We start from the raw sequence: 27,489 nt of genomic DNA on the forward strand, positions 1-27,489 counted from the left end.
CGAGTTTGGAGGGTACTATGGTGTTAAATGCTGAGCTGTAATCGATGAACAGCATTCTCACATGGGTATTCCTCTTGTCCAGATGGGTTAGGGCAGTGTGCAGTGTGGTTGCGATTGCGTCGTCTGTGGACCTATTGGGTCGGTAAGCAAATTGGAGTGGGTCTAGGGTGTCCGGTAGGGTGGAGGTGATATGGTCCTTGACTAGTCTCTCAAAGCACTTCATGATGACGGAAGTGAGTGCTACGGGGCGGTAGTCGTTTAGCTCAGTTACCTTAGCTTTCTTGGGAACAGGAACAATGGTGGCCCTCTTGAAGCATGTGGGAACAGCAGACTGGGATAAGGATTGATTGAATATGTCCGTAAACACACCAGCCAGCTGGTCTGCGCATGCTCTGAGGACGCGGCTGGGAATGCCGTCTGGGCCTGCAGCCTTGCGAGGGTTAACACGTTTAAATGTTTTACTCACCTCGGCTGCAGTGAAGGAGAGCCCGCAGGTTTTGGTAGGGGGCCGTGTCAGTGGCACTGTATTGTCCTCAAAGCGGGCAAAAAAGTTGTTTAGCCTGTCTGGGAGCAAGACATCCTGGTCCTCGACGGGGCTGGTTTTCTTTTTGTAATCCGTGATTGACTGTAGACCCTGCCACATACCTCTTGTGTCTGAGCTGTTGAATTTCGACTCGATTTTGTCTCTGTACTGAGACTTAGCCTGTTTGATTGCCTTGCGGAGAGAATAGCTACACTGTTTGTATTCGGTCATGCTTCCGGTCACCTTGCCCTGGTTAAAAGCAGTGGTTCGCGCTTTCAGTTTCACGCGAATGCTGCCGTCAATCCACGGTTTCTGGTTTGGGAATGTTTTTATCGTTGCTGTGGGTACGACATCGTCAATGCACTTCCTAATGAACTCGCTCACCGAATCAGCATATTCGTCAATATTGTTGTTGGACGCGATGCGGAACATATTCCAATCCGCGTGATCGAAGCAGTCTTGAAGCGTGGATTCAGATTGGTCGGACCAGCGTTGAACAGACCTGAGCGCGGGAGCTTGTTGTTTGAGTTTCTGTTTGTAGGCTGGAATCAACAAAATGGAGTCGTGGTCAGCTTTTCCGAAAGGGGGGCGGGGGAGGGCCTTATAAGCGTCGCGGAAATTAGTATAACAATGGTCTAGTGTTTTTCCAGCCCTGGTAGCACAATCGATATGCTGATAGAATTTAGGGAGTTTTGTTTTTAGATTAGCCTTGTTAAAATCCCCAGCTACGATGAATGCAGCCTCAGGGTGTGTGGTTTCCAGTTTACAAAGAGTCAGATAAAGTTCGTTCAGGGCCATCGATGTGTCTGCTTGGGGGGGAATGTATACGGCTGTGATTATGATTGACGAGAATTCCCTTGGTAGATAATGCGGTCGACATTTGATTGTGAGGAGTTCTAGATCAGGTGAACAGAACGACTTGAGTTCTTGTGTGTTGTTATGATGATCACACCACTTCTCGTTAATCATTGTAAATATTGTAATGAATAATGTGGAAATTGAGCAAGTTGAGGTGACTAAACTGCTTGGAGTAACCCTGGATTGTAAACTGTCATGGTCAAAACATGTTGATACAACAGTAGCTAAGATGGGGGAGAAGTCTGTCCATAATAAAAGCACTGCTCTACCTTCTAAACAACACCATACACAAGGCAGGTCCTACAGGCCCTAGTTTCTACCTTCTAAACAACACCATACACAAGGCAGGTCCTACAGGCCCTAGTTTCTACCTTCTAAACAACACCATACACAAGGCAGGTCCTACAGGCCCTAGTTTCTACCTTCTAAACAACACCATACACAAGGCAGGTCCTACAGGCCCTAGTTTCTACCTTCTAAACAACACCATACACAAGGCAGGTCCTACAGGCCCTAGTTTCTACCTTCTAAACAACACCATACACAAGGCAGGTCCTACAGGCCCTAGTTTCTACCTTCTAAACAACACCATACACAAGGCAGGTCCTACAGGCCCTAGTTTCTACCTTCTAAACAACACCATACACAAGGCAGGTCCTACAGGCCCTAGTTTCTACCTTCTAAACAACACCATACACAAGGCAGGTCCTACAGGCCCTAGTTTCTACCTTCTAAACAACACCATACACAAGGCAGGTCCTACAGACCCTAGTTTCTACCTTCTAAACAACACCATACACAAGGCAGGTCCTACAGGCCCTAGTTTCTACCTTCTAAACAACACCATACACAAGGCAGGTCCTACAGGCCCTAGTTTCTACCTTCTAAACAACACCATACACAAGGCAGGTCCTACAGGCCCTAGTTTCTACCTTCTAAACAACACCATACACAAGGCAGGTCCTACAGGCCCTAGTTTCTACCTTCTAAACAACACCATACACAAGGCAGGTCCTACAGGCCCTAGTTTCTACCTTCTAAACAACACCATACACAAGGCAGGTCCTACAGGCCCTAGTTTCTACCTTCTAAACAACACCATACACAAGGCAGGTCCTACAGGCCCTAGTTTTGTCGCACCTGGATTATTGTTCAGTCATGTGGTCAGGTGACACAAAGAGAGACTTCTGAAAATTACGATTGGTTCAGATCAGAACGGCTGACCCTTACATGCTATATTTAACTAAAGAACAAATTCATATTTACAATGACAGCCTACCGGGGAACGGTGGGTTAACACCCTTGTTCAGGGGGCAGAACGACAGATTTATTTACCTTGTCAGCTCGGTGATTCGATCCAGCAACCTTTCGGTTACTAGCCCAACGCTCTAACTACTAGGCTACCTGCTGGTTACTGGCCCAATGCTCTAACCACTAGGCTACCTGCTGGTTACTGACCCAATGCTCTAACCACTAGGCTACCTGCTGGTTACTGGCCCAACGCTCTAACCACTAGGCTACCTGCTGATTACTGGCCCAACGTTCTAACCACTAGACTACCTGCTGGTTACTGGCCCAACGTTCTAACCACTAGGCTACCTGCTGGTTACTGGCCCAACGTTCTAACCACTAGGCTACCTGCTGGTTACTGGCCCAACGTTCTAACCACTAGGCTACCTGCTGGTTACTGGCCCAACGCTCTAACCACTAGGCTACCTGCTGGTTACTGGCCCAACGCTCTAACCACTAGGCTACCTGCTGGTTACTGGCCCAACGCTCTAACCACTAGGCTACCTGCTGGTTACTGGCCCAACACTCTAACCACTAGGCTACCTGCTGGTTACTGGCCCAACGCTCTAACCACTAGGCTACCTGCTGGTTACTGGCCCAACACTCTAACCACTAGGCTACCTGCTGGTTACTGGCCCAACACTCTAACCACTAGGCTACCTGCTGGTTACTGGCCCAACACTCTAACCAGTAGGCTACACGGAGAACTAACATCAATGACATGCAAGTTAATCTCTCCTGGCTCAAAGTAGAGGAGAGATTGACTTCATCACTACTTGCATTTGTGAGAGGTATTGATTGACATGTTGAATCTGTTCATACGACTAGCACACACCCATGCATACCCACACAAGACACCAGAGGTCCCTTCACAATCCCCAATTCAAGAACAGACTATGTGAGGTGCACAGTTTACATATTTTTATTTAACCTTTATTTAACTACATAGAGTCATGACACAGTACTACATAGAGCCATGACACAGTACTACATAGAGCCATGACACAGTACTACATAGAGCCATGGCACAGTACTACATAGAGCCATGGCACAGTACTACATAGAGCCATGACACAGTACTACATAGAGCCATGGCACAGTACTACATAGAGCCATGACACAGTACTACATAGAGCCATGACACAGTACTACATAGAGCCATGACACAGTACTACATAGAGCCATGGCACAGTACTACATAGAGCCATGGCACAGTACTACATAGAGCCATGACACAGTACTACATAGAGCCATGGCACAGTACTACATAGAGCCATGACACAGTACTACATAGAGCCATGACACAGTACTACATAGAGCCATGACACAGTACTACATAGAGCCATGGCACAGTACTACATAGAGCCATGGCACAGTACTACATAGAGCCATGGCACAGTACTACATAGAGCCATGACACAGTACTACATAGAGTCATGACACAGTACTACATAGAGTCATGACACAGTACTACATAGAGCCATGACACAGTACTACATAGCTGCTGCCTTGGCAGGAACTAATGACGATCCATAATAAACCCTAGGAGGAGTAGCTGCTGCCTTGGCAGGAACTAATGGGGATCAATAATAAACCCCAGGAGGAATAGCTGCTGCCTTGGCAGGAACTAATGGGGATCCATAATAAACCCCAGGAAGAGTTGCTGCTGCCTTGGCAGGAACTAATGGGGATCCATAATAAACCCCAGGAAGAGTAGTTGCTACCTTGGCAGGAACTAATGGGGATCCATAATAAACCCCAGGACGAGTAGCTGCTGCCTTGGCAGGAACTAATGGGGATCAATAATAAACCCCAGGAAGAGTAGCTGCTGCCCTGGCAGGAACTAATGGGGATCCATAATAAACCCCAGGAAGAGTAGCTGCTGCCTTGACAGGAACTAATGGGGATCCATAATAAACCCCAGGACGAGTAGCTGCTGCCTTGGCAGGAACTAATGGGGATCCATAATAAACCCCAGGACGAGTAGCTGCTGCCTTGGCAGGAACTAATGGGGATCCATAATAAACCCCAGGACGAGTAGCTGCTGCCTTGGCAGGAACTAATGGGGATCCTTAATAAACCCCAGGAAGAGTAGCTGCTGCCTTGGCAGGAACTAATGGGGATCCATAATAAACCCCAGGAAGAGTCGCTGCTGCCTTGGCAGGAACTAATGGGGATCCCTAATAAACCTCAGGAAGAGTAGCTGCTGCCTTGGCAGGAACTAATGGGGATCCATAATAAATGCAAATACTAATACTTGTGTTAAATAGGCTTTAGCTCAGTTGGCTAATACCTAAACCAGTCAAATTCCTATCTGGACCCGGAAGTCAGTTCCACTAATGATTTCCATTATTATCCTTTAAATCGGGGACTGACTTAGACCTGGGACACCAGGTGGGTGTAATGAATTATCAGGTAGAACAGAAAACCATCAGTACTCCGGATCTCGTCTGGTAAGATTGGAATACTCCTGGCCTAAGTGGACTAATGTGATCCTGAACTCCTAGGCTTATGGTCCCTTCTCACCTCCTGAGGCAGGGTGACGACAAGTCCCTGTGGTGCGTGGGAGGAGACCCTGTGCGTGAAGTAGTCGCTGCAGGAGGCCAGCACAGAACGGTGGGCCCTGAAACTCCTCCCTTCGGCCAGCACAGTGATGTCACACAGCAGGTCACGCCTCCGCTGGTCGTCCAGACAACGCAGCACATGGCAGCTGTGCACTGAGGACTCAAAGGTAAACACAGAGGACCGCGGGCTCTCCAGACTAGACATGGCAACGGACATCTGTGGAAGAAACACACACACACACACACACACACACACACACACACACACACACACACACACACACACACACACACACACACACACACACACAGGTGAGTACATACACAAAGAGAGAGAGAAAAGAAGATGACAAACTTATACTACTTCCTGTAGCCTAACCTACTACTTCCTGTAGCCTAACCTACTACTTCCTGTGGCCTAACCTACTACTTCCTGTAGCCTAACCTACTACCTTAAAACAGTGGTGTCAGTCAAACAGCTGTAACCTAACCTACTACTTCCTGTAGCCTAACCTACTACTTCCTGTGGCCTAACCTACTACTTCCTGTAGCCTAACCTACTACCTTAAAACAGTGGTGTCAGTCAAACAGCTGTAGCCTAACCTACTACTTCCTGTAGCCTAACCTACTAATTCCTGTAGCCTAACCTACTACCTTAAAACAGTGGTGTCAGTCAAACAGCTGTAGCCTAACCTACTACTTCCTGTAGCCTATCCTACTACTTCCTGTAGCCTAACCTACTACTTCCTGTAGCCTAACCTACTACCTTAAAACAGTGGTGTCAGTCAAACAGCTGTAGCCTAACCTACTACTTCCTGTAGCCTAACCTACTAATTCCTGTAGCCTAACCTACTACCTTAAAACAGTGGTGTCAGTCAAACAGCTGTAGCCTAACCTACTACTTCCTGTAGCCTAACCTACTACTTCCTGTAGCCTATCCTACTACTTCCTGTAGCCTATCCTACTACTTCCTGTAGCCTAACCTACTATTGAGCTGCAGGCTATCATGGTCAATTAAAACAAATCTAATCAGACTAGTCAAATCAAAACCCCCCCAGCAGTAAAAACGGACTTGTAAACAGAAACAGCTAGTGGTAACCAACAGATTTAACAGCTAGTTGACGACGTCTCAATGTCTAATTTAGCATAATACACTTCCAAATCCGACACACATCCAGTCGACTGTCTGCCACTCGTATCCAGTCGACTGTCTGCCACTCGTATCCGGTCGACTGTCTGCCACTCGTATCCGGTCGACTGTCTGCCACTCGTATCCGGTCGACTGTCTGCCACTCGTATCCGGTCGACTGTCTGCCACTCGTATCCGGTCGACTGTCACCCACTCGTATCCGGTCTCCTGTTTGCCACTCGTATCCGGTCGACTGTCAGCCACTCGTATCCGGTCGACTGTCTGCCACTCGTATCCGGTCGACTGTCTGCCACTCGTATCCGGTCGACTGTCTGCCACTCGTATCCGGTCGACTGTCTGCCACTCGTATCCGGTCGACTGTCTGCCACTCGTATCCGGTCGACTGTCTGCCACTCGTATCCGGTCGACTGTCTGCCACTCGTATCCGGTCGACTGTCTGCCACTCGTATCCGGTCTCCTGTCACCCACTCGTATCCGGTCTCCTGTCTGCCACTCGTATCCGGTCTCCTGTCTGCCACTCGTATCCGGTCTCCTGTCTGCCACTCGTATCCGGTCGACTGTCTGCCACTCGTATCCGGTCGACTGTCTGCCACTCGTATCCGGTCGACTGTCTGCCACTCGTATCCGGTCGACTGTCTGCCACTCGTATCCGGTCGACTGTCTGCCACTCGTATCCGGTCACCTGTCAGCCACTCGTATCCGGTCGACTGTCTGCTACTCGTATCCGGTCGACTGTCTGCCACTCGTATCCGGTCGACTGTCTGCCACTCGTATCCGGTCGACTGTCTGCCACTCGTATCCGGTCTCCTGTCTGCTACTCGTATCCGGTCGACTGTCTGCCACTCGTATCCGGTCGACTGTCTGCCACTCGTATCCGGTCGACTGTCTGCCACTCGTATCCGGTCGACTGTCTGCCACTCGTACCTTCCTACCTTCCTCTCACTCAGCCCGTCGCCATCATAAATCCAAGGGAAATATTTTTATAACAAGTTTGCTCGTGTTTAAAATGTCCTAAATCTCAAATCTGACATTCGTATAGTAAATTGCGTCCTACCCTCCCCAACCATTATCTCTCCCGACCAATGACGGAACTCAACTTAGCTTAGATCAGTCAAGTCACAAGTCATGCACAGCGTGTAATATATATATATGTGTGTGTGTGTGTGTGTGTGTGTGTGTGTGTGTGTGTGTGTGTGTGTGTGTGTGAGTTGCGCAACAGTGTGGAGAGTGAGCAAGGCCTGTCCCAATTGTCAAGTTGGGGGGGGGGGGGGGGGGGGTAATAGCTTAGCCCAGGGGTTCTCAAACGTTTTGGGGCCGTTACCCCTTCACCCCTTCTGTGTCAGCAGATTCATCAGAGACCCCTTCATGATCAGAACACAACACAAGTGAGATTTTTTCTTTTAAATGCCTTACAAGGACTTTTTCTATGACGTCTGCAGTACATGCCGTGTTCAAGCTAATATCCTGCAATTCTACAACAACAAAAATCCCATGAGGCAGAGAGAAAACTTTGCAGTTTAAAAGCTTAAATTACAGTGCATTTATGTAAAAAAAAAAATTTTTTAAAGGATTGATGTTAAAAAATTTATATAGTACTGTGGAAACCAATATCCTTGTGTTCCTACCAGGTTCATGTTGCCCGGGGTTCTATTCTGCCCTGTTTATCAAGTGTTGGAAAAACATGTCAATAATCAACTGACTGGCTTTCTTGATGTCTATAGGATTCTCTCAGGTATGCAATCTGGTTTCTGCTCAGGTTATGGATGTGTCACTGCTACCTTAAATGTCCTCAATGATGTCACCGTTGCCCTTGATTCCAAGCAATGTTGAGCTGCTATTTTTATTGACTTGGCCAAAGCTTTTGATACGATAGACCATTCCATTCTTGTACCCGAGAGAATACAGGCTAAGGAGTATTGGTGTCTCTGAGGGGTCTTTGGCCTGGTTTGCTAACTACCTCTCTCAAAGAGTGTATAAAGTCAGAACATCTGTGGTCTCATCCACTGCCTGTCACCAAGGGAGTACCCCAAGGCTCAATCCTAGGCCCCACACTCTTCTCAATTTACATCAACAACATAGCTCAGGCAGTAGGAAGCTCTCTCATCCATTTATATGCAGATGATACAGTTTTATACTCAGCTGGCCCCTACCTGGGTTTTTGTGTTAAACGCTCTACAACAAATCTTTCTTCGTGTCCAACAAGCTTTCTCTGCCTTTAACCTTGTTCTGAACACCTCCAAAACAAAGGTCATGTGGTTAGGTAAGAAGAATGCCCCTCTCCCCACAGGTGTGATTACTACCTCTGAGGGTTTTGAACTTGAGATAGTCACCTCATACAAGTACTTGGGAGTATGGCTAGACGGTACACTGTCCTTCTCTCAGCACAGATCAAAGCTGCAGTCTAATGTTAAATTTAGACTTGGTTTCCTCTATCGTAATCGCTCCTCTTTCACCCCAGCTGCCAAACTAACCCTGATTCAGGTGACCATCCTACCCATGCTAGATTACGGAGACGTAATTTATAGATCGGCAGGTAAGGGTGCTCTCGAGTGGCTAGCTGTTCTTTACCATTCAGCCATCAGATTTGCCACAAATGCTCCTGATAGGACACATCTCTGTACTCTATACTCCTCTGTAAACTGGTCATCTCTGTATACCCAACGCAAGACCCACTGATTGACACTCATTTATAAAACCCTCTTAGGCCTCACTCCCCCCTATCTGAGATATCTACTGCAGCCCTCATCCTCCACATACAACAAGCGTTCTGCCAGTCACATTCTGTTAAAGGACCCCACAGCACACACATCCCTGGGTCGCTCCTCTTTTCAGTTCGCTGCAGCCAGCGACTGGAACGAGCTGCAACAAACACTCAAACTGGACAGTTTTATCTCCATCTCTTCATTCACAGACTCAATCATGGACACTCTTACTGACAGTTGTGGCTGCTTCACGTGATGTACTGTTGTCTCTACCTTCTTGCCCTTTGTGCTGTTGTCTGTGCCCAATAATGTTTGTACCACGTTTTGTGCTGCTACCATGTTGTGTTGCTACCATGTTGTTGTTATGTTGTCTTGCTACCATGTTGTTGTTATGTTGTGTTGCTACCAAGCTGTGTTGTTGTCTTAGGTCTCTCTTTATGTAGTGTTGTGGTGTCTCTCTTGTCGTGATGTGTGTTTTGTCCTATATTTTTATTTTGTTTTAAATGTTTAAATCCCCGCAGGAGTCCTTTTGGGAGGCCATCATTGTAAATAAGAATTTGTTCTTAACTGACTTGCCTAGTTAAAATAAAGGTTAAATTAAAAAAATAAGAACATACATTGTAGATTAATATTAATATATTATATTGTATTACACAATTTAAACTTAATTCCATGGATCCCTTGGCCAAAAGTAATTTAAGATGTAACTTTGAGAACCCCTGGCCTACATGGATGGCAAGTGTGCATGCTGGTAGTTAATGGCCCTCAAACTCAACTCTGGACCTCCAAGCCAGTTCCACTGCGTATTTTCATTGTTCCCCTCTAATCAGCAACTGATTTAGACCTGGGACACCAGGTGGGTGCAATGAATTATCAGGTAGAACAGAAAACCATCTGGCCTCGTACCTCGTAGGGTAAGAGTTGAATACCCCTGGTTTATGGGATCAAATTGTATTTCCAACCTCTGATCTCCTCGGGAATCAAATAGGCAATGCCGTTTTCATCCCATTTCATGATACAATGAATTTTTAAGTCAATTGAATGTTTCTGTAACTCTTCCATATCGGAATAGAATATTGAGCAATTCCACAGTAACGTTGTGGCAAAATCCGGCATGTAGCCTCCACAGTACGCTGCCACTTTTAGATCGCACCGCCTGTCTGGAAGGAGGAAGTACATTTGGCTCTTCAGGCTCTGTGGGAGAGCTCTCACGGTTGGCGTGGCAGTTTTGACGGTGTCTGTAACTCTGCAGAAGTCTTGTTTGGTTTGCTGCGAGCTTAGTTTAGGAAAGGTTTAGTCAAGTCGCCATGTACCACTCTACTACGGGTTTGAAAACTGCTGGGAACGTTCATTCCTTGGATCTCATAGACTGTTATCACAATAAGATTCACAACAATGTTGCTTTGTATAGATATGTGTATATTTATATATATATCAAAAGTATGTGGACACCCCTTCAAATTAGCTATTTCAGCCACACCCGTTGCGGACAGCTGTGTAAAATCGAGCACACAGCCATGCAATCTCCATAGACAAACACTGGCAGTAGAATGGTCCGTACTGAAGAGCTCAGTGACTTTCAACGTGGCACCGTCATAGGATGACACCTTACCAAACAAGTCAGTTTGTCATATTTCTACCTTGCTAGAGCTGCCCCCCCCGGTCAACTGTAAGTGCCGTTATTGTGAAATGGAAACGTCTAGGAGCAACAACCGCTCAGCCGTGAAGTGGTAGGCCACACGAGCTCACAGAACCGGACCGTCGAGTGCTGAACCTTGCAACACACACTACCAAGTTCCAAACTGCCTCTGGAAGCAACGTCAGAACGGGAGCCATTCGTCAGGAGCTTCATGAAATGTGTTTCTGTGGACGAGCGGCCGCACACACAAGCCTAAGATCACCGTGCTCAATGCCAAGCATCGGCTGGAGTGGTGTAAAGCTCGCCGGAAACGTGTTCTCTGGAGTGGTGAATCACGCTTCACCCTCTGGCAGTCTGATGGAGGAATCTGGGTTTGGCGAATGCCAGAAGCACGCTACTTGCCCCACTGCATCGTGACAACTGTAAAGTTTGGTGGAGGGGGATTAATGGTCTGGGGGCTGTTTTTCATGGTTCAGGCCCCTTAGTTCCAGTGAAGGGAAATCTTAACGCTACAGCATACAATGACTTTCTAGGGGATTCTGTGCTTCTAACTTAGTGGCAACAGTTTGGGGAAGGCCCTTTTCTGTTTCAGCATGACAATGCCCCCGTTCACAAAGCAAGGTCCCATACAGAAATGGTTTGTCAAGATCGGTGTGGAAGAACTTGACTGGCCTCCACAAAGCCCTGACCTCAACCCCAGGCCTAATCGCCCAACATCAGTGACTGACTTCACTAATGCTCTCGTGGCAATGTTTTAACAAATTGTATTTAACCTTTTAACTAGGCAAGTTAGTTAACAACAAATTCTTATTTACAATGACGGCCTACCCCAGCCAAACCCTAACCAGGACGACACTGTGCCAATTGTGCGCCGCCCTATGGGACTCCCCTATCACGGCAGGTTGTGATACAGCCCGGAATCGAACCAGTGTCTGTAGTGACGCCTCTAGCACTGTGATGCAGTGCCTTAGACCTTGCCTATGAGTCCCTCTAATCATTATTATTGTATGAGGTATTATTGGTTACACCTGTGCTGTGACTAGCTACCTGGCCAACAGGCTACACTCTAGTCTCCACTAGCTACCTGGCCAACAGGCTACACTCTAGTCTCCACTAGCTACCTGGCCAACAGGCTACACTCTAGTCTCCACTGGCTATCTGGCCAACAGGCTACCCTCTAGTCTCCACTAGCTACCTGGCCAACAGGCCACCCTCTAGTCTCCACTAGCTACCTGGCCAACAGGCTACCCTCTAGTCTCCACTAGCTACCTGGCCAACAGGCCACCCTCTAGTCTCCACTGGCTATCTGGCCAACAGGCCACCCTCTAGTCTCCACTGGCTACCTGGCCAACAGGCTACCCTCTAGTCTCCACTAGCCAACAGGCTACCCTCTAGTCTCCACTGGCTATCTGGCCAACAGGCTACCCTCTAGTCTCCACTGGCTATCTGGCCAACAGGCTACCCTCTAGTCTCCACTAGCTACCTGGCCAACAGGCTACACTCTAGTCTCCACTAGCTACCTGGCCAACAGGCTACACTCTAGTCTCCACTGGCTATCTGGCCAACAGGCTACCCTCTAGTCTCCACTGGCTATCTGGCCAACAGGCTACCCTCTAGTCTCCACTAGCTACCTGGCCAACAGGCTACACTCTAGTCTCCACTAGCTACCTGGCCAACAGGCTACACTCTATCTCCACTGGCTACCTGGCCAACAGGCTACCCTCTAGTCTCCACTGGCTATCTGGCCAACAGGCTACCCTCTAGTCTCCACTGGCTACCTGGCCAACAGGCTACACTGTAGTCGGTCTCTTCTGCTGATGTGTGTCTAGTAGCAGTACTCTGTCTATCCTACTCGTCTCCTATCGGCAGGCGCCCCAACAACAACCTTCACCCATCTTTAACAATACCGCTAAAACGGAATTACCCTGCCACTTAAAATGTAGACCAGACAACAAAAAACAAACATTGATTTCAAAGTTTAACAAACTAACTCTTTGCACAAGGACTACCTTGAACAATTTACACAGAACATTTCACAACAACACATTTAATGGAGATGCAGAAGCAAAGTTTGATAACAGAATCAGGATAAAATCTCCCTACATTTTTTAAATACGACCACGTTAAATATCTGCTACGTTTTTAATACGACCACGTTAAATATCTGCTCCGAATTCAGATTCAAAGATGACTGCAGAAAGTATGGGGGCGTCAGCTATGACATGACACCTTCAGTTAAAAATATATATTTTAGTTACTGAACTACAGTAGATGAAGTGGATTTACATACGGTAAGAGAATTGCATTATGGGTGCTTCAATCTATAGCTTAGTTCCATATCTAGAGGACTTCTGATATCTCCAGGAGTTTTCACTTTTTGTTTTCCTCTGTTGTGGTCTAGTACTGTCTTCCTCTGTTGTGGTCTAGTACTGTCTTTATCTGTTGTGGTCTAGTACTGTCTTTATCTGTTGTGGTCTAGTACTGCCTTCCTCTGTTGTGGTCTAGTACTGTCTTTATCTGTTGTGGTCTAGTACTGTCTTTATCTGTTGTGGTCTAGTACTGTCTTTATCTGTTGTGGTCTAGTACTGTCTTTATCTGTTGTGGTCTAGTACTGTCTTTATCTGTTGTGGTCTAGTACTGTCTTTATCTGTTGTGGTCTAGTACTGTCTTTATCTGTTGTGGTCTAGTACTGTCTTTATCTGTTGTGGTCTAGTACTGCCTTCCTCTGTTGTGATCTAGTACTGCCTTCCTCTGTTGTGGTCTAGTACTGTCTTTATCTGTTGTGGTCTAGTACTGTCTTTATCTGTTGTGGTCTACTACTGTCTTTATCTGTTGTGATCTAGTACTGTTTATCTGTTGTGGTCTAGTACTGTCTTCCTCTGTTGTGGTCTAGTACTGTCTTTATCTGTTGTGGTCTAGTACTGTCTTCCTCTGTTGTGGTCTAGTACTGTCTTTATCTGTTGTGGTCTAGTACTGTCTTTATCTGTTGTGGTCTAGTACTGTCTTTATCTGTTGTGGTCTAGTACTGTCTTTATCTGTTGTGGTCTAGTACTGTCTTTATCTGTTGTGGTCTAGTACTGTCTTTATCTGTTGTGGTCTAGTACTGTCTTTATCTGTTGTGGTCTAGTACTGTCTTTATCTGTTGTGGTCTAGTACTGTCTTTATCTGTTGTGGTCTAGTACTGTCTTTATCTGTTGTGGTCTAGTACTGTCTTTATCTGTTGTGGTCTAGTACTGTCTTCCTCTGTTGTGGTCTAGTACTGTCTTCCTCTGTTGTGGTCTAGTACTGTCTTCCTCTGTTGTGGTCTAGTACTGTCTTCCTCTGTTGTGGTCTAGTACTGTCTTCCTCTGTTGTGGTCTAGTACTGTCTCTATCTGTTGTGGTCTAGTACTGTCTCTATCTGTTGTGGTCTAGTACTGTCTTTATCTGTTGTGGTCTAGTACTGTCTTTATCTGTTGTGGTCTAGTACTGTCTTTATCTGTTGTGGTCTAGTACTGTCTTTATCTGTTGTGGTCTAGTACTGTCTTTATCTGTTGTGGTCTAGTACTGTCTTTATCTGTTGTGGTCTAGTACTGTCTTTATCTGTTGTGGTCTAGTACTGTCTTTATCTGTTGTGGTCTAGTACGGTCTTTATCTGTTGTGGTCTAGTACTGTCTTTATCTGTTGTGGTCTAGTACTGTCTTTATCTGTTGTGGTCTAGTACTGTCTTTATCTGTTGTGGTCTAGTACTGTCTTTATCTGTTGTGGTCTAGTACTGTCTTTATCTGTTGTGGTCTAGTACTGTCTTTATCTGTTGTGGTCTAGTACTGTCTTTATCTGTTGTGGTCTAGTACTGTCTTTATCTGTTGTGGTCTAGTACTGTCTTTATCTGTTGTGGTCTAGTACTGTCTTTATCTGTTGTGGTCTAGTACTGTCTTTATCTGTTGTGGTCTAGTACTGTCTTTATCTGTTGTGGTCTAGTACTGTCTTTATCTGTTGTGGTCTAGTACTGTCTTTATCTGTTGTGGTCTAGTACTGTCTTTATCTGTTGTGGTCTAGTACTGTCTTTATCTGTTGTGGTCTAGTACTGTCTTTATCTGTTGTGGTCTAGTACTGCCTTCCTCTGTTGTGATCTAGTACTGTCTTTATCTGTTGTGGTCTAGTACTGTCTTTATCTGTTGTGGTCTACTACTGTCTTTATCTGTTGTGGTCTACTACTGTCTTTATCTGTTGTGATCTAGTACTGTTTATCTGTTGTGGTCTAGTACTGTCTTCCTCTGTTGTGGTCTAGTACTGTCTTTATCTGTTGTGGTCTAGTACTGTCTTCCTCTGTTGTGGTCTAGTACTGTCTTTATCTGTTGTGGTCTAGTACTGTCTTTATCTGTTGTGGTCTAGTACTGTCTTTATCTGTTGTGGTCTAGTACTGTCTTTATCTGTTGTGGTCTAGTACTGTCTTTATCTGTTGTGGTCTAGTACTGTCTTTATCTGTTGTGGTCTAGTACTGTCTTTATCTGTTGTGGTCTAGTACTGTCTTTATCTGTTGTGGTCTAGTACTGTCTTTATCTGTTGTGGTCTAGTACTGTCTTTATCTGTTGTGGTCTAGTACTGTCTTTATCTGTTGTGGTCTAGTACTGTCTTTATCTGTTGTGGTCTAGTACTGTCTTCCTCTGTTGTGGTCTAGTACTGTCTTCCTCTGTTGTGGTCTAGTACTGTCTTCCTCTGTTGTGGTCTAGTACTGTCTTCCTCTGTTGTGGTCTAGTACTGTCTTCCTCTGTTGTGGTCTAGTACTGTCTTCCTCTGTTGTGGTCTAGTACTGTCTCTATCTGTTGTGGTCTAGTACTGTCTTTATCTGTTGTGGTCTAGTACTGTCTTTATCTGTTGTGGTCTAGTACTGTCTTTATCTGTTGTGGTCTAGTACTGTCTTTATCTGTTGTGGTCTAGTACTGTCTTTATCTGTTGTGGTCTAGTACTGTCTTTATCTGTTGTGGTCTAGTACTGTCTTTATCTGTTGTGGTCTAGTACTGTCTATCTGTTGTGGTCTAGTACTGTCTTTATCTGTTGTGGTCTAGTACGGTCTTTATCTGTTGTGGTCTAGTACTGTCTTTATCTGTTGTGGTCTAGTACTGTCTTTATCTGTTGTAGTCTAGTACTGTCTTTATCTGTTGTGGTCTAGTACTGTCTTTATCTGTTGTGGTCTAGTACTGTCTTTATCTGTTGTGGTCTAGTACTGTCTTTATCTGTTGTGGTCTAGTACTGTCTTTATCTGTTGTGGTCTAGTACTGTCTTTATCTGTTGTGGTCTAGTACTGTCTTTATCTGTTGTGGTCTAGCACTGTCTTTATCTGTTGTGGTCTAGCACTGTCTTTATCTGTTGTGGTCTAGTACTGTCTTTATCTGTTGTGGTCTAGTACTGTCTTTATCTGTTGTGGTCTAGTACTGTCTTTATCTGTTGTGGTCTAGTACTGTCTTTATCTGTTGTGGTCTAGTACTGTCTTTATCTGTTGTGGTCTAGTACTGTCTTTATCTGTTGTGGTCTAGTACTGTCTTTATCTGTTGTGGTCTAGTACTGTCTTTATCTGTTGTGGTCTAGTACTGTCTTTATCTGTTGTGGTCTAGTACTGTCTTTATCTGTTGTGGTCTAGTACTGTCTTTATCTGTTGTGGTCTAGTACTGTCTTTATCTGTTGTGGTCTAGTACTGTCTTTATCTGTTGTGGTCTAGTACTGTCTTTATCTGTTGTGGTCTAGTACTGTCTTTATCTGTTGTGGTCTAGTACTGTCTTTATCTGTTGTGGTCTAGTACTGTCTTTATCTGTTGTGGTCTAGTACTGTCTTTATCTGTTGTGGTCTAGTACTGTCTTTATCTGTTGTGGTCTAGTACTGTCTTTATCTGTTGTGGTCTAGTACTGTCTTTATCTGTTGTGGTCTAGTACTGTCTTTATCTGTTGTGGTCTAGTACTGTCTTTATCTGTTGTGGTCTAGTACTGTCTTTATCTGTTGTGGTCTAGTACTGTCTTTATCTGTTGTGGTCTAGTACTGTCTTTATCTGTTGTGGTCTAGTACTGTCTTTATCTGTTGTGGTCTAGTACTGTCTTTATCTGTTGTGGTCTAGTACTGTCTTTATCTGTTGTGGTCTAGTACTGTCTTTATCTGTTGTGGTCTAGTACTGTCTTTATCTGTTGTGGTCTAGTACTGTCTTTATCTGTTGTGGTCTAGTACTGTCTTTATCTGTTGTGGTCTAGTACTGTCTTTATCTGTTGTGGTCTAGTACTGTCTTTATCTGTTGTGGTCTAGTACTGTCTTTATCTGTTGTGGTCTAGTACTGTCTTTATCTGTTGTGGTCTAGTACTGTCTTTATCTGTTGTGGTCTAGTACTGTCTTTATCTGTTGTGGTCTAGTACTGTCTTTATCTGTTGTGGTCTAGTACTGTCTCTTTGCTAGCCAGGGCCATCTACTGGTGACTGTCTTCCCGGCAGCCGCCTTGGTGTGTGAACTGCTTCCTGTCTTCCCAGCAGCCTTCTTGGTGTGTGAACTGCTGACTGTCTTCCCAGCAGCCTTCTTGGTGTGTGAACTGCTGACTGTCTTCCCAGCAGCCTTCTTGGTGTGTGAACTGCTTCCTGTCTTCCCAGCAGCCTTCTTGGTGTGTGAACTGCTTCCTGTCTTCCCAGCAGCCTTCTTGGTGTGTGAACTGCTTCCTGTCTTCCCGGCAGCCTTCTTGGTGTGTGAACTGCTTCCTGTCTTCCCGGCAGTCTACTTGGTGTGTGAACTGCTTCCTGTCTTCCCGGCAGCCTTCTTGGTGTGTGAACTGCTTCCTGTCTTCCCGGCAGCCTTCTTGGTGTGTGAACTGCTTCCTGTCTCCCAGCAGTCTACTTGGTGTGTGAACTGCTTCCTGTCTCCCAGCAGTCTACTTGGTGTGTGAACTGCTTCCTGTCTTCCCGGCAGCCTTCTTGGTGTGTGAACTGCTTCCTGTCTTCCCGGCAGCCTTCTTGGTGTGTGAACTGCTTCCTGTCTTCCCGGCAGCCTCCTTGGTGTGTGAACTGCTGACTGCTCATAACTTGCAGATGATTGTTGACACATCAACCAGGATTAAGGGGCAGGGAAACATGTGACCTTGTTTTGGTAATCAGTGCATGTATTGGAGTGGTTTCACCTCCTCCTAGACAATCAGTAATGAGTACAGGGAGGTGTGTTCTTCACCTCCTCCTAGACAATCAGTAATGAGTACAGGGAGGTGTGTTCTTCACCTCCTCCTAGACAATCAGTAATGAGTACAGGGAGGTGTGTTCTTCACCTCCTCCTAGACAATCAGTAATGAGTACAGGGAGGTGTGTTCTTCACCTCCTCCTAGACAATCAGTAATGAGTACAGGGAGGTGTGTTCTTCACCTCCTCCTAGACAATCAGTAATGAGTACAGGGAGGTGTGTTCTTCACCTCCTCCTAGACAATCAGTAATGAGTACAGGGAGGTGTGTTCTTCACCTCCTCCTAGACAATCAGTAATGAGTACAGGGAGGTGTGTTCTTCACCTCCTCCTAGACAATCAGTAATGAGTACAGGGAGGTGTGTTCTTCACCTCCTCCTAGACAATCAGTAATGAGTACAGGGAGGTGTGTTCTTCACCTCCTCCTAGACAATCAGTAATTAGTACAGGGAGGTGTGTTCTTTACATCTGCTAGGAATATTTGTGTTAGTACTTCAGTCTCCCGTTTTTCTCAGCAGTGACCATGTCAGCCTCGTCAACTAAATTATGCTGAGTTGTTAAAGGAAGTAGTTACAGGAAGGCTCCACACCACTCTCTCTCTGAGTAGTTTACCTAGTTAATTTCAGATCTCATTTTTGCTTTCTTTTTTGTAGCTTTGGCAACTGTGTGTGTTTTTGTGTAACACGTTCACTCCTCTCCCTGTTGGCTTTCCAGATGCTCTCCACCCTTGGCTGCAACCCTTCTAATGTAGTGTCCCCTCCGCGTACAACCCACGTGGAATTCCTGGTAGTCTTCGAGCAGCGTTTTGGAACTGCAGATCAAGAATGCGGTCAAGTTCATCTCGGCCAACGCAGCCCTTCAGTTCCTAGACTTTTTGGTCCTGATTGGGACATGGGAGTTGAGGACCACTGTTACTCCAGTTATTTGTTCATCTGCCTACGTGTTCCCTCGTAGTCCGAGAGCGTCTGCCTACGTGTTCCCTCGTAGTCCGAGAGCGTCTGCCTACGTGTTCCCTCGTAGTCCGAGAGAGTCTGCCTACGTGTTCCCTCGTAGTCCGAGAGCGTCTGCCTACGTGTTCCCTCGTAGTCCGAGAGCGTCTGCCTGCGTGTTCCCTCGTAGTCCGAGAGCGTCTGCCTACGTGTTCCCTCGTAGCCCGAGAGCGTCTGCCTACGTGTTCCCTCGTAGTCCGAGAGCGTCTGCCTACGAGAGCGTCTGCCTACGTGTTCCCTCGTAGTCCGAGAGCGTCTGCCTACGAGAGCGTCTGCCTACGTGTTCCCTCGTAGTCCGGTGGTGGAAAAGTGCTACTCATTTCTCTCACCTGTCGCTCCTCATTTGAATTCCAGGTTGTCACTATCACTTGTCCACTCAGCGTAACATTGTTGTCATCTATCACCCACCAGGAGCCCTTGGAGAGTTCCTCAATGAGCTTGATACGTTGATAAGCACATTTCCTGACGATAACTCACCGCTCATTGGATCAAAAGGCAATCGCACATCGGAGCTATGTTAGTTGCAGGTGCATGGTAATGGTTGAATGAGATGAGAAAAAAGAGGAAACCCGCGCACTGCTCTTGAGTTAGTGTCACTGCTCTTGAGTTAGTGTCACTGCTCTTGATTAAGCTTTACGTATCGGCCTCGAGGCCTTCGTCAGACTTCAACCTCCCGATGTCTGTTTTCAATTAATTTCTTTCCAACTCTTTCTTTCCCCTCATTGGCTCCTTTTGACCTCACCTTTTCCCAGTCCCCTCCCAGTCCCCTCCCACTCCCAAGGCAGGCAATACACTTCACCTCTTCTTTACTAGATTGGCTGTTCGCCTACTAATCTCACTGCAATCCCCCTCTGTCATTGATCACCACTTTGTTTCCATTTCTGTCTCCCTCTTCTCCAAACCTACACACCCAGATGGTAGTGGCTAAGCTCTCTTTCTCCCACCACTCTCTCCTCTTCTATCATCTCTCCCTTCTGCTAAATCCTTCTCCAGTATGTCTCCTGATTCTGCCTCTTCGATTATACTCTCCTCCCTTTCTGCATTCTATGACTCACCCTGTTCCCGTTCCTTCCTCCCCTCCTGCTCTGTGGCTGAGTGACTCATTGTGAGTTTACAGAACAGGGTTGCGGGCAGCTGAGCGAAAAATGGAGGAAAACTAAACTTCCGGAGGACCTACCATCCTTCCACTCCCTCCTCTCTACCTCGTCTTCCTCTGTATCTGCTGCTAAAGCCACTTTCTACAAATCTACATTTCAAGCTTCTGCCTCTAACCCTAAGAAACTATTTTCCACTTTCTCCTCCCTCCTAAATCCTCCACCCCCTCTGCGGAAAACTTTGCCAACCACTTTGAAAAGAAGGTTGACAACATCCGCTTTTTAATTCACTCAGCATATTGAGTCCACTGGTCTCACTCACACATAACTAGCCTACGCTTTGACTTCTTTCTCCCCTCTCTCTCCAGATGACATCCTGTGACTTGTGAGGTCTGCCCATTCTCCTAAATCTATCCGCTGCCTTCCGACACCGTGAACTGTAATCCTCTTCTCCACCATCTCAGAGCTGGGTGTCTCCGGCTCTGCACACTCTTGTATTGCATCATACCTGGCAGGTCGCTCCTACCAGGTGACGTGGACAGGATCTGTGTCTGCACCACAAACTCTCACTACTGGTGTCCCCCAGGGCTCAGTTCTAGTCCCTCTCCTCTCCTCTCTATACACCAAGTCACTCAGCTCTGTCATATCCTCACATGGCCTCTCCTATCATTGCTATGAGGATGGACCTCTCCTCTTCTCTCTATACACCAAGTCCCTCAGCTCCGTCATATCCTCACATGGTCTCTCCTATCACTGCTATGAGGATGGACCTCTCCTCTTCTCTCTATACACCAAGTCACTTGGCTCTGTCATATCCTCACATGGTCTCTCCTATCATTGCTATGCGGATGGACCTCTTCTCTTCTCTCTATACACCAAGTCACTCAGCTCCGTCATATCCTCTCATGGTCTCTCCTATCACTACTATGAGGATGGACCTCTCCTCTTCTCTCTATACACCAAGTCACTCAGCTCTGTCATATCCTCTCATGGTCTCTCCTATCACTGCTATGAGGATGGACCTCTCCTCTTCTCTCAAAACACCAAGTCACTTGGCTCTGTCATATCCTCACATGGCCTCTCCTATCATTGCTATGCGGATGGACCTCTCCTATCATTGCTATGCGGATGGACCTCTCCTATCACTGCTATGCGGATGGACCTCTCCTATCACTGCTATGCGGATGGACCTCTCCTATCACTGCTATGCGGATGGACCTCTCCTATCACTGCTATGCGGATGGACCTCTCCTATCACTGCTATGAGGATGGACCTCTCCTCTTCTCTCTATACACCAAGTCACTCAGCTCTGTCATATCCTCACATGGTCTCTCCTATCACTGCTATGAGGATGGACCTCTTCTCTTCTCTCGAAACACCAAGTCACTTGGCTCTGTCATATCCTCACATGGCCTCTCCTATCATTGCTATGCGGATGACACAACTCATTTTCTCCTCCCCCCTTCTGAAACCCAGCGGCAACACGCATCTCTGCTTGGATTTCGGCAAAGAGCCTTGGCGTGACCCTGGACAACACCCTGTCGTTCTCTGCAAAACATCAAAGCAGTGACTCGCTACTGCAGGTTCGTTCTCTACAACATCCTTAGAGTACGACTCTGCCTCACACAGGAAGCAGCGCCGGTTCTTATCCAGGCACTTGTCATCTCCTCCAGTCGGGACTACAACTATCTATCTGTTGGCTGGGCTCTGCCATCAAACCCTTGCAGCTGCAACCCGCCTGGTGTTCAACCTTCCCATGTCACCCCGCTCCTCCGCACACTCCACTGGCTTTCAATCGAATCTCGCATCTACTACAAGGCCATGATTCTTTCCTACGGAGCAGCAAGAGGAACTCAGGCTTTGCCCACACGCTATACCCCAACAAATACTCAGTTTTGTCCCTCCCACCCCTACAGGAGGGCAGTCCAAGCTCTTCTCTGTCCTGGCACCCCAATGGTGGAACTAGCTTCCCCCCTGAAGCTAGGACAGCAGTCCCAGTCCATCTTCCCCCTGAAGCTAGGACAGCAGAGTCCCTGCCCAGCTTCCCCCCTGAATCTAGGACAGCAGAGTCCCTGCCCAGCTTCCCCCCTGAAGCTAGGACAGCAGAGTCCCTGCCCAGCTTCCCCCCCTGAAGCTAGGACAGCAGAGTCCCTGCCCAGCTTCCCCCCCCCTGAAGCTAGGACAGCAGAGTCCCTGCCCAGCTTCCCCCCTGAAGCTAGGACAGCAGTCCCTGCCCAGCTTCCCCCTGAAGCTAGGACAGCAGAGTCCCTGCCCAGCTTCCCCCCCTGAAGCTAGGACAGCAGAGTCCCTGCCCAGCTTCCCCCCCCTGAAGCTAGGACAGCAGAGTCCCTGCCCAGCTTCCCCCCTGAAGCTAGGACAGCAGAGTCCCTGCCCAGCTTCCCCCCTGAAGCTAGGACAGCAGAGTCCGTGCCCAGCTTCCCCCCTGAAGCTAGGACAGCAGAGTCCCTGTCCAGCTTCCCCCCTGAAGCTAGGACAGCAGAGTCCCTGCCCAGCTTCCCCCTGAAGCTAGGACAGCAGAGTCCCTGCCCAGCTTCCCCCCTGAAGCTAGGACAGCAGAGTCCCTGCCCAGCTTCCCCCCTGAAGCTAGGACAGCAGAGTCCCTGCCCAGCTTCCCCCTGAAGCTAGGACAGCAGAGTCCCTGCCCAGCTTCCCCCCTGAAGCTAGGACAGCAGAGTCCCTGCCCAGCTTCCCCCCTGAAGCTAGGACAGCAGTCCCTACCCAGCTTCCCCCCAGAAGCTAGGACAGCAGAGTCCCTGCCCAGCTTCCAAAAACATCTGACCCCCCCCCCCCTCTTAAATTGTCCCACAGCCCACCTCCTCACCCTCCAAAATAATGTTCCTTCCATTAACACTTCACTTTTCTCCTCTTACTAGCTCCGACTGTACTTTTTGAAGAAAACTGTAAATACTGTGATGTGGTTGTCTCACCTAGTTATCTGAAGATGAATGTACTGACTATGACTGTGCTATGTGGTTGTCTAACCTAGCTATCTGAAGATGAATGTACTGACTATGACTGTGATATGTGGTTGTCTCACCTAGCTATCTGAAGATGAATGTACTGACTATGACTGATATGTGGTTGTCCCACCTAGCTATCTGAAGATGAATGTACTGACTATGACTGTGATATGTGGTTGTCTCACCTAGCTATCTGTAGATGAATGTACTGACTAAGTCACTGTGGATAAGAGTATCATAAATAGGTAAACAAAGGTAGAAATATGCAATATCCTTGGTGCATTTGAGTATTATTCTACGCACTGGCAATTATTCTAATGCACTCCGCCCCCAAACATAACAACATTTGGTTGGTCGGGGTCAGACCACATCTGAACCAATCATAGACGTCTATGTTTTACCATTTTGTACAGTACATTATAATCTAGTGCTCTACTGTCTCTATGATTGGTTCAGATTTGGTCCGGCCAGGGCGAACGGACTAAATGTCAACTACTTTTCAATGGCTGTCCGCTGTCAGTCTGTGCTTGTTACAGTAAATGGAAAGAGGTTAGGTGTCAGTAAAAGCTGGGATAGGAGAGTGAGGCAACAAACAAAACAAAAACAAACACAATATGAAATGTGTTGATATTCGTTGTCGGGGAGACTTTACTTCTTGTACCTTTTAAAGACTTTTTCTGGTAAATGTTTTCTAAAACCACTTTTCAATCTGTTTCACAAGAAATCAAGGCCTTTTCTTATTCTACCTTTTTTAGGATGGAAAATGGTAAAAAAATATATATATATATTACGTGTGTGTAGTTTTGTATGCCTTTTATTTCTAAAAATACACTATTAGTTTACTTTTGACACGCATGAGAATAAATAATCATTTTTACACAGGTGTCAGCTGTTTTTGTCAAATCAGCAACTCTGTAACAATGTCGGGGTGAGTTGGTCACACCCTGTCTGGCCGATGTCTGGCATATGTTTAAAAACTAGAATTCATGTTAACTAGTGTTACCGTAGAAACTACCCATAGCACGTTGTCACATAATGTAAGTGATATTTCCAATAATGGACATTGTTTAATAATAAGACAAAACACATGTAAGATTGGTTGATTTGTCAGTGTTTAGGCTACACAATCTCAAAACAACTCAACTTTGTGATCAACTACGAGATCTGACGCGTCATGTGTTTCCAAACCGTAGAACTATAAATTGAACTAACCTGACATTGGTTATCCTAGGACGACGGCGAGCTGAAATCCTAAACAGGTTTATGAGGCTGACATATTCAATGTGAGAACTTCCGAACACAGTTTAAACCTCGGAACCGCAACCTCGACTGTTGTTGACAACTGTAAATGACTGTAGCCAATTCTGCGGAACCACAAGTCATATGACTTTCCTAACTAGTATTCTGCCAGAAGCACACGTGATGACGTCACTGGGTATGGTAATAAGGAAACCTTCAAAATAAAAGCTTGCATTTCTAAATATTGCAACGTGAAACACTCATTCAAAAGATATTGAATTTTAATCAATGGCCACTTTTATTGTAACAACAAGAAAAGCCAATATTTTCCCCAAAAAATGATGGTTTAAAAAAAGACCAATAATGGAAAAATTACTATGTTGACACTGGTATTTTGAGAATCTAAAGAGAACTTTTCTACCCTGTCTCAGCTAAAGTGATGTGTGAAATACTCAGTAGGGTCTCTACTAAACAAAGACAGTTCGTTTTGGAAAGGGACTGTGTTGCCAGGCCTGTTGCTGACTTTTTAAAGGGGAATTTCACCCTGTCTCTGCCATGGCATATAGTCATTACTATATTAACAACATTATGTTTTTTTTGTCATAAACATCACAATTATCCAAATCACAAGCTAAGAACCGGCACATTTTAATTTCACTGGTAGAATCGGGAAGTTTCAACTTCCTGTGTATTCGTCTGCTCATAGTGATCATAGCGTAATGCAGTAGATACCGTCCCCGCTAGGTAGATGGGGGACGTGCACACAAACTTGGATAATGGTGTTGTTTAACTTCGATCGACCAACACACAGTCATCTCAGAAACTTCTCTATGCCTTTGTCATCATGCCTGTGTGGTTTTCTGTGCCTGTTAATTACAAACTAGCGTTCTACCTACCAGAAATGTACCCTGATGCGGCCAGTTGTGTCAAATCAAATCAAATTGTATTGGTCACATACACATGGTTAGCAGATGTTAATGCGAGTGTAGCGAAATGCTTGTGCTTCTAGTTCCGACAGTGCAGTAATATCTAACAAGTGATCTAACAATTCCACAACAACTACAGTACCTAATACACACAAATCTAAGTAAAGGAATGGAATAAGAATATATAAATATATAGATGAGCAATGACAGAACAGCATAGGCAAGATACAATAGATGGTATAAAATACAGTGTAGTCATATGAGATGAGTAGTGCAAGATATGTAAACATTATTACAGTGGTATTATTAAAGTTACTAGTGATCCATTTATTAAAGTGGCTAGAGATTTGAGTCAGTATTTTGGCAGCAGCCTCTCTGTGTTAGTGATGGCTCTTTTACAGTCTGATGGCCTTGAGATAGAAGCTGTTTTTCAGTCTCGGTCCCAGCTTTGACGCACCTGTACTGACCTCGCCTTGTGGATGGAAGCTGGGTGAACAGGCAGTGGCTCGGGTGGTTGTTGTTCTTGATTAACTTTTTGGCCTTCCTGTGACATCGGGTACTGTAGGTGTCACGGAGGGCAGGTAGTTTGCCCCCAGTGATGCGTTGTGCAGACCGAACCACCCTCTGGAGAGCCCTGCGGTTGTGGGCGGTGCCGTTGCCGTACCAGGCGGTGATACAGCCCGACAGGAGGCTCTCAATTGTGCATCTGTAAAAGTTTGTGAGGGTTTTAGGTGACAGGAGGCTGAAGAAATTTGGCTTGAGGTTTTCTTCACCACACTGTCTGTGTGGGTGGACCATTTCAGTTTGTCCGTGATGTGTACACAGAGGAACTTAAAACTTACTACCCTCTCCACTGCTGTCCCGTCAATGTGGATAGGGGAGGTGCTCCCTCTGCTGTTTCCTGAAGTCCACGATCATCTCCTTTGTTTTGTTGACATTGAGTGAGAGGTTATTTTCCTGACACCACACTCTGAGTGCCCTCACCTCCTCCCTGTAGGCTGCCTCGTCATTGTTGGTAATCAAGCCTATTACTGTTGTGTTGTCTGCAAACTTGATGATTGAGTTGGAGGCGTGCATGGCCACGCAGTCATGGGTGAGCAGGGAGTACAGGAAGGGGTTGAGCACGCACCCTTGTGGGGCCCCAGTATTGAGGATCAGCGAAGTGGAGATGTTGTTTCCTACCTTCACCAGCTGAGGGCGGCCTGTCAGGAAGTCCAGGACCCAATTGCACAGGGCGGGGTTGAGACCCCGGGCCTCCAGCTTGATGATGAGCTTGAAGGGTACTATGGTGTGGAATGCTGAGCTGTGGTCAATGAACAGTATTCTTACATAGGTATTCCTCTTGTCCAGATGGGATAGGGCAGTGTGCAGTGTGATGGCGATTGCATTGTCCTTGTACCTATTGGAGCAGGAAGCAAATTGAAGTGGGTCTAGGGTGGCAGGTAAAATAGAGGTGATATGATCCTTGACTAGTTTCTCATATCACTTCATGATGACGGAAGTGAGTGCTACTGGGAGACAGTCATTTAGTTCAGTTACCTTTGCCTTCTTGGGTACAGGAACAATGGTGGCCATCTTGAAGAATGTGGGGACAACAGACTGGGATAGGGAGAGATTGAATATGTCTGTAAAAACACCAGCCAGCGGGTCTGCGCATGTTCTGAGGACGCGGCTAGGGATCCTGTCTGGGCCGGCATCCTTGCAAGGGTTAACACGTTTAAATGTCTTACTCACATCGGCCACGGAGAAGGAGAGCCCACAGTCCTTACATTTACATTTACATTTAAGTCATTTAGCAGACGCTCTTATCCAGAGCGACTTACAAATTGGTGCATTCACCTTATGATATCCAGTGGAACAACCACTTTACAATAGTGCATCTAACTCTTTTAAGGGGGGGGGGGTTAGAAGGATTACTTTATCCTATCCTAGGTATTCCTTAAAGAGGTGGGGTTTCAGGTATCGGGCCACGTCGATGGCACTGTATTATCCTCAAAGCGGGCAAAGAAGGTGTTTAGTTTGTCTGGGAGCAAGACTTCGGTGTCCGTGATGTGGCTGGTTTTCCTTTTGTAGTCCGTGATTGTCTGTAGACCCTGCCACATACGTCTCGTGTCTGAGCCGTTGAATTGCGACCCCACTTCGTCTCTATACTCACATTTCGCTTGTTTGATTGCCTTGCGGAGGGAATAACTACAGTGTTTATATTCGGCCATATTCCCAGTCACCTTTCCATGGTTAAATGCAGTGCTTTGCGCTTTCAGTTTTGCACGAATGCCGCCATCTATCCACGGTTTCTGGTTAGTGTAGGTTTTAATAGTCACAGTGGGAACAACATCTCCTATACACACTTCCTTATA

At 46.4% G+C, this 27,489-nt stretch overlaps 1 protein-coding gene across 1 annotated transcript in view; it reads right to left on the reverse strand.

Moving 5' to 3' along the window:
• The window catches only part of LOC139552865 (transcription regulator protein BACH1-like), a 44,885-nt gene extending 20,540 nt beyond the window's left edge, over nt 1-24,345 (reverse strand). The window contains exons 1-2 of the mRNA XM_071364970.1: nt 24,180-24,345; nt 5,198-5,452 (exon numbers count right to left, since the gene is read on the reverse strand). Of these exons, the coding sequence (XP_071221071.1) occupies nt 5,198-5,452 (255 nt within the window). The 5' untranslated portion in view covers nt 24,180-24,345. The remainder of the gene's footprint in view (nt 1-5,197; nt 5,453-24,179) is intronic.
• Nucleotides 24,346-27,489: the final 3,144 nt, after the last annotated feature.

Source organism: Salvelinus alpinus, chromosome 24, assembly GCF_045679555.1.
Source record: "Salvelinus alpinus chromosome 24, SLU_Salpinus.1, whole genome shotgun sequence".
NCBI classification, from domain to species: Eukaryota; Metazoa; Chordata; class Actinopteri; order Salmoniformes; family Salmonidae; genus Salvelinus; species Salvelinus alpinus.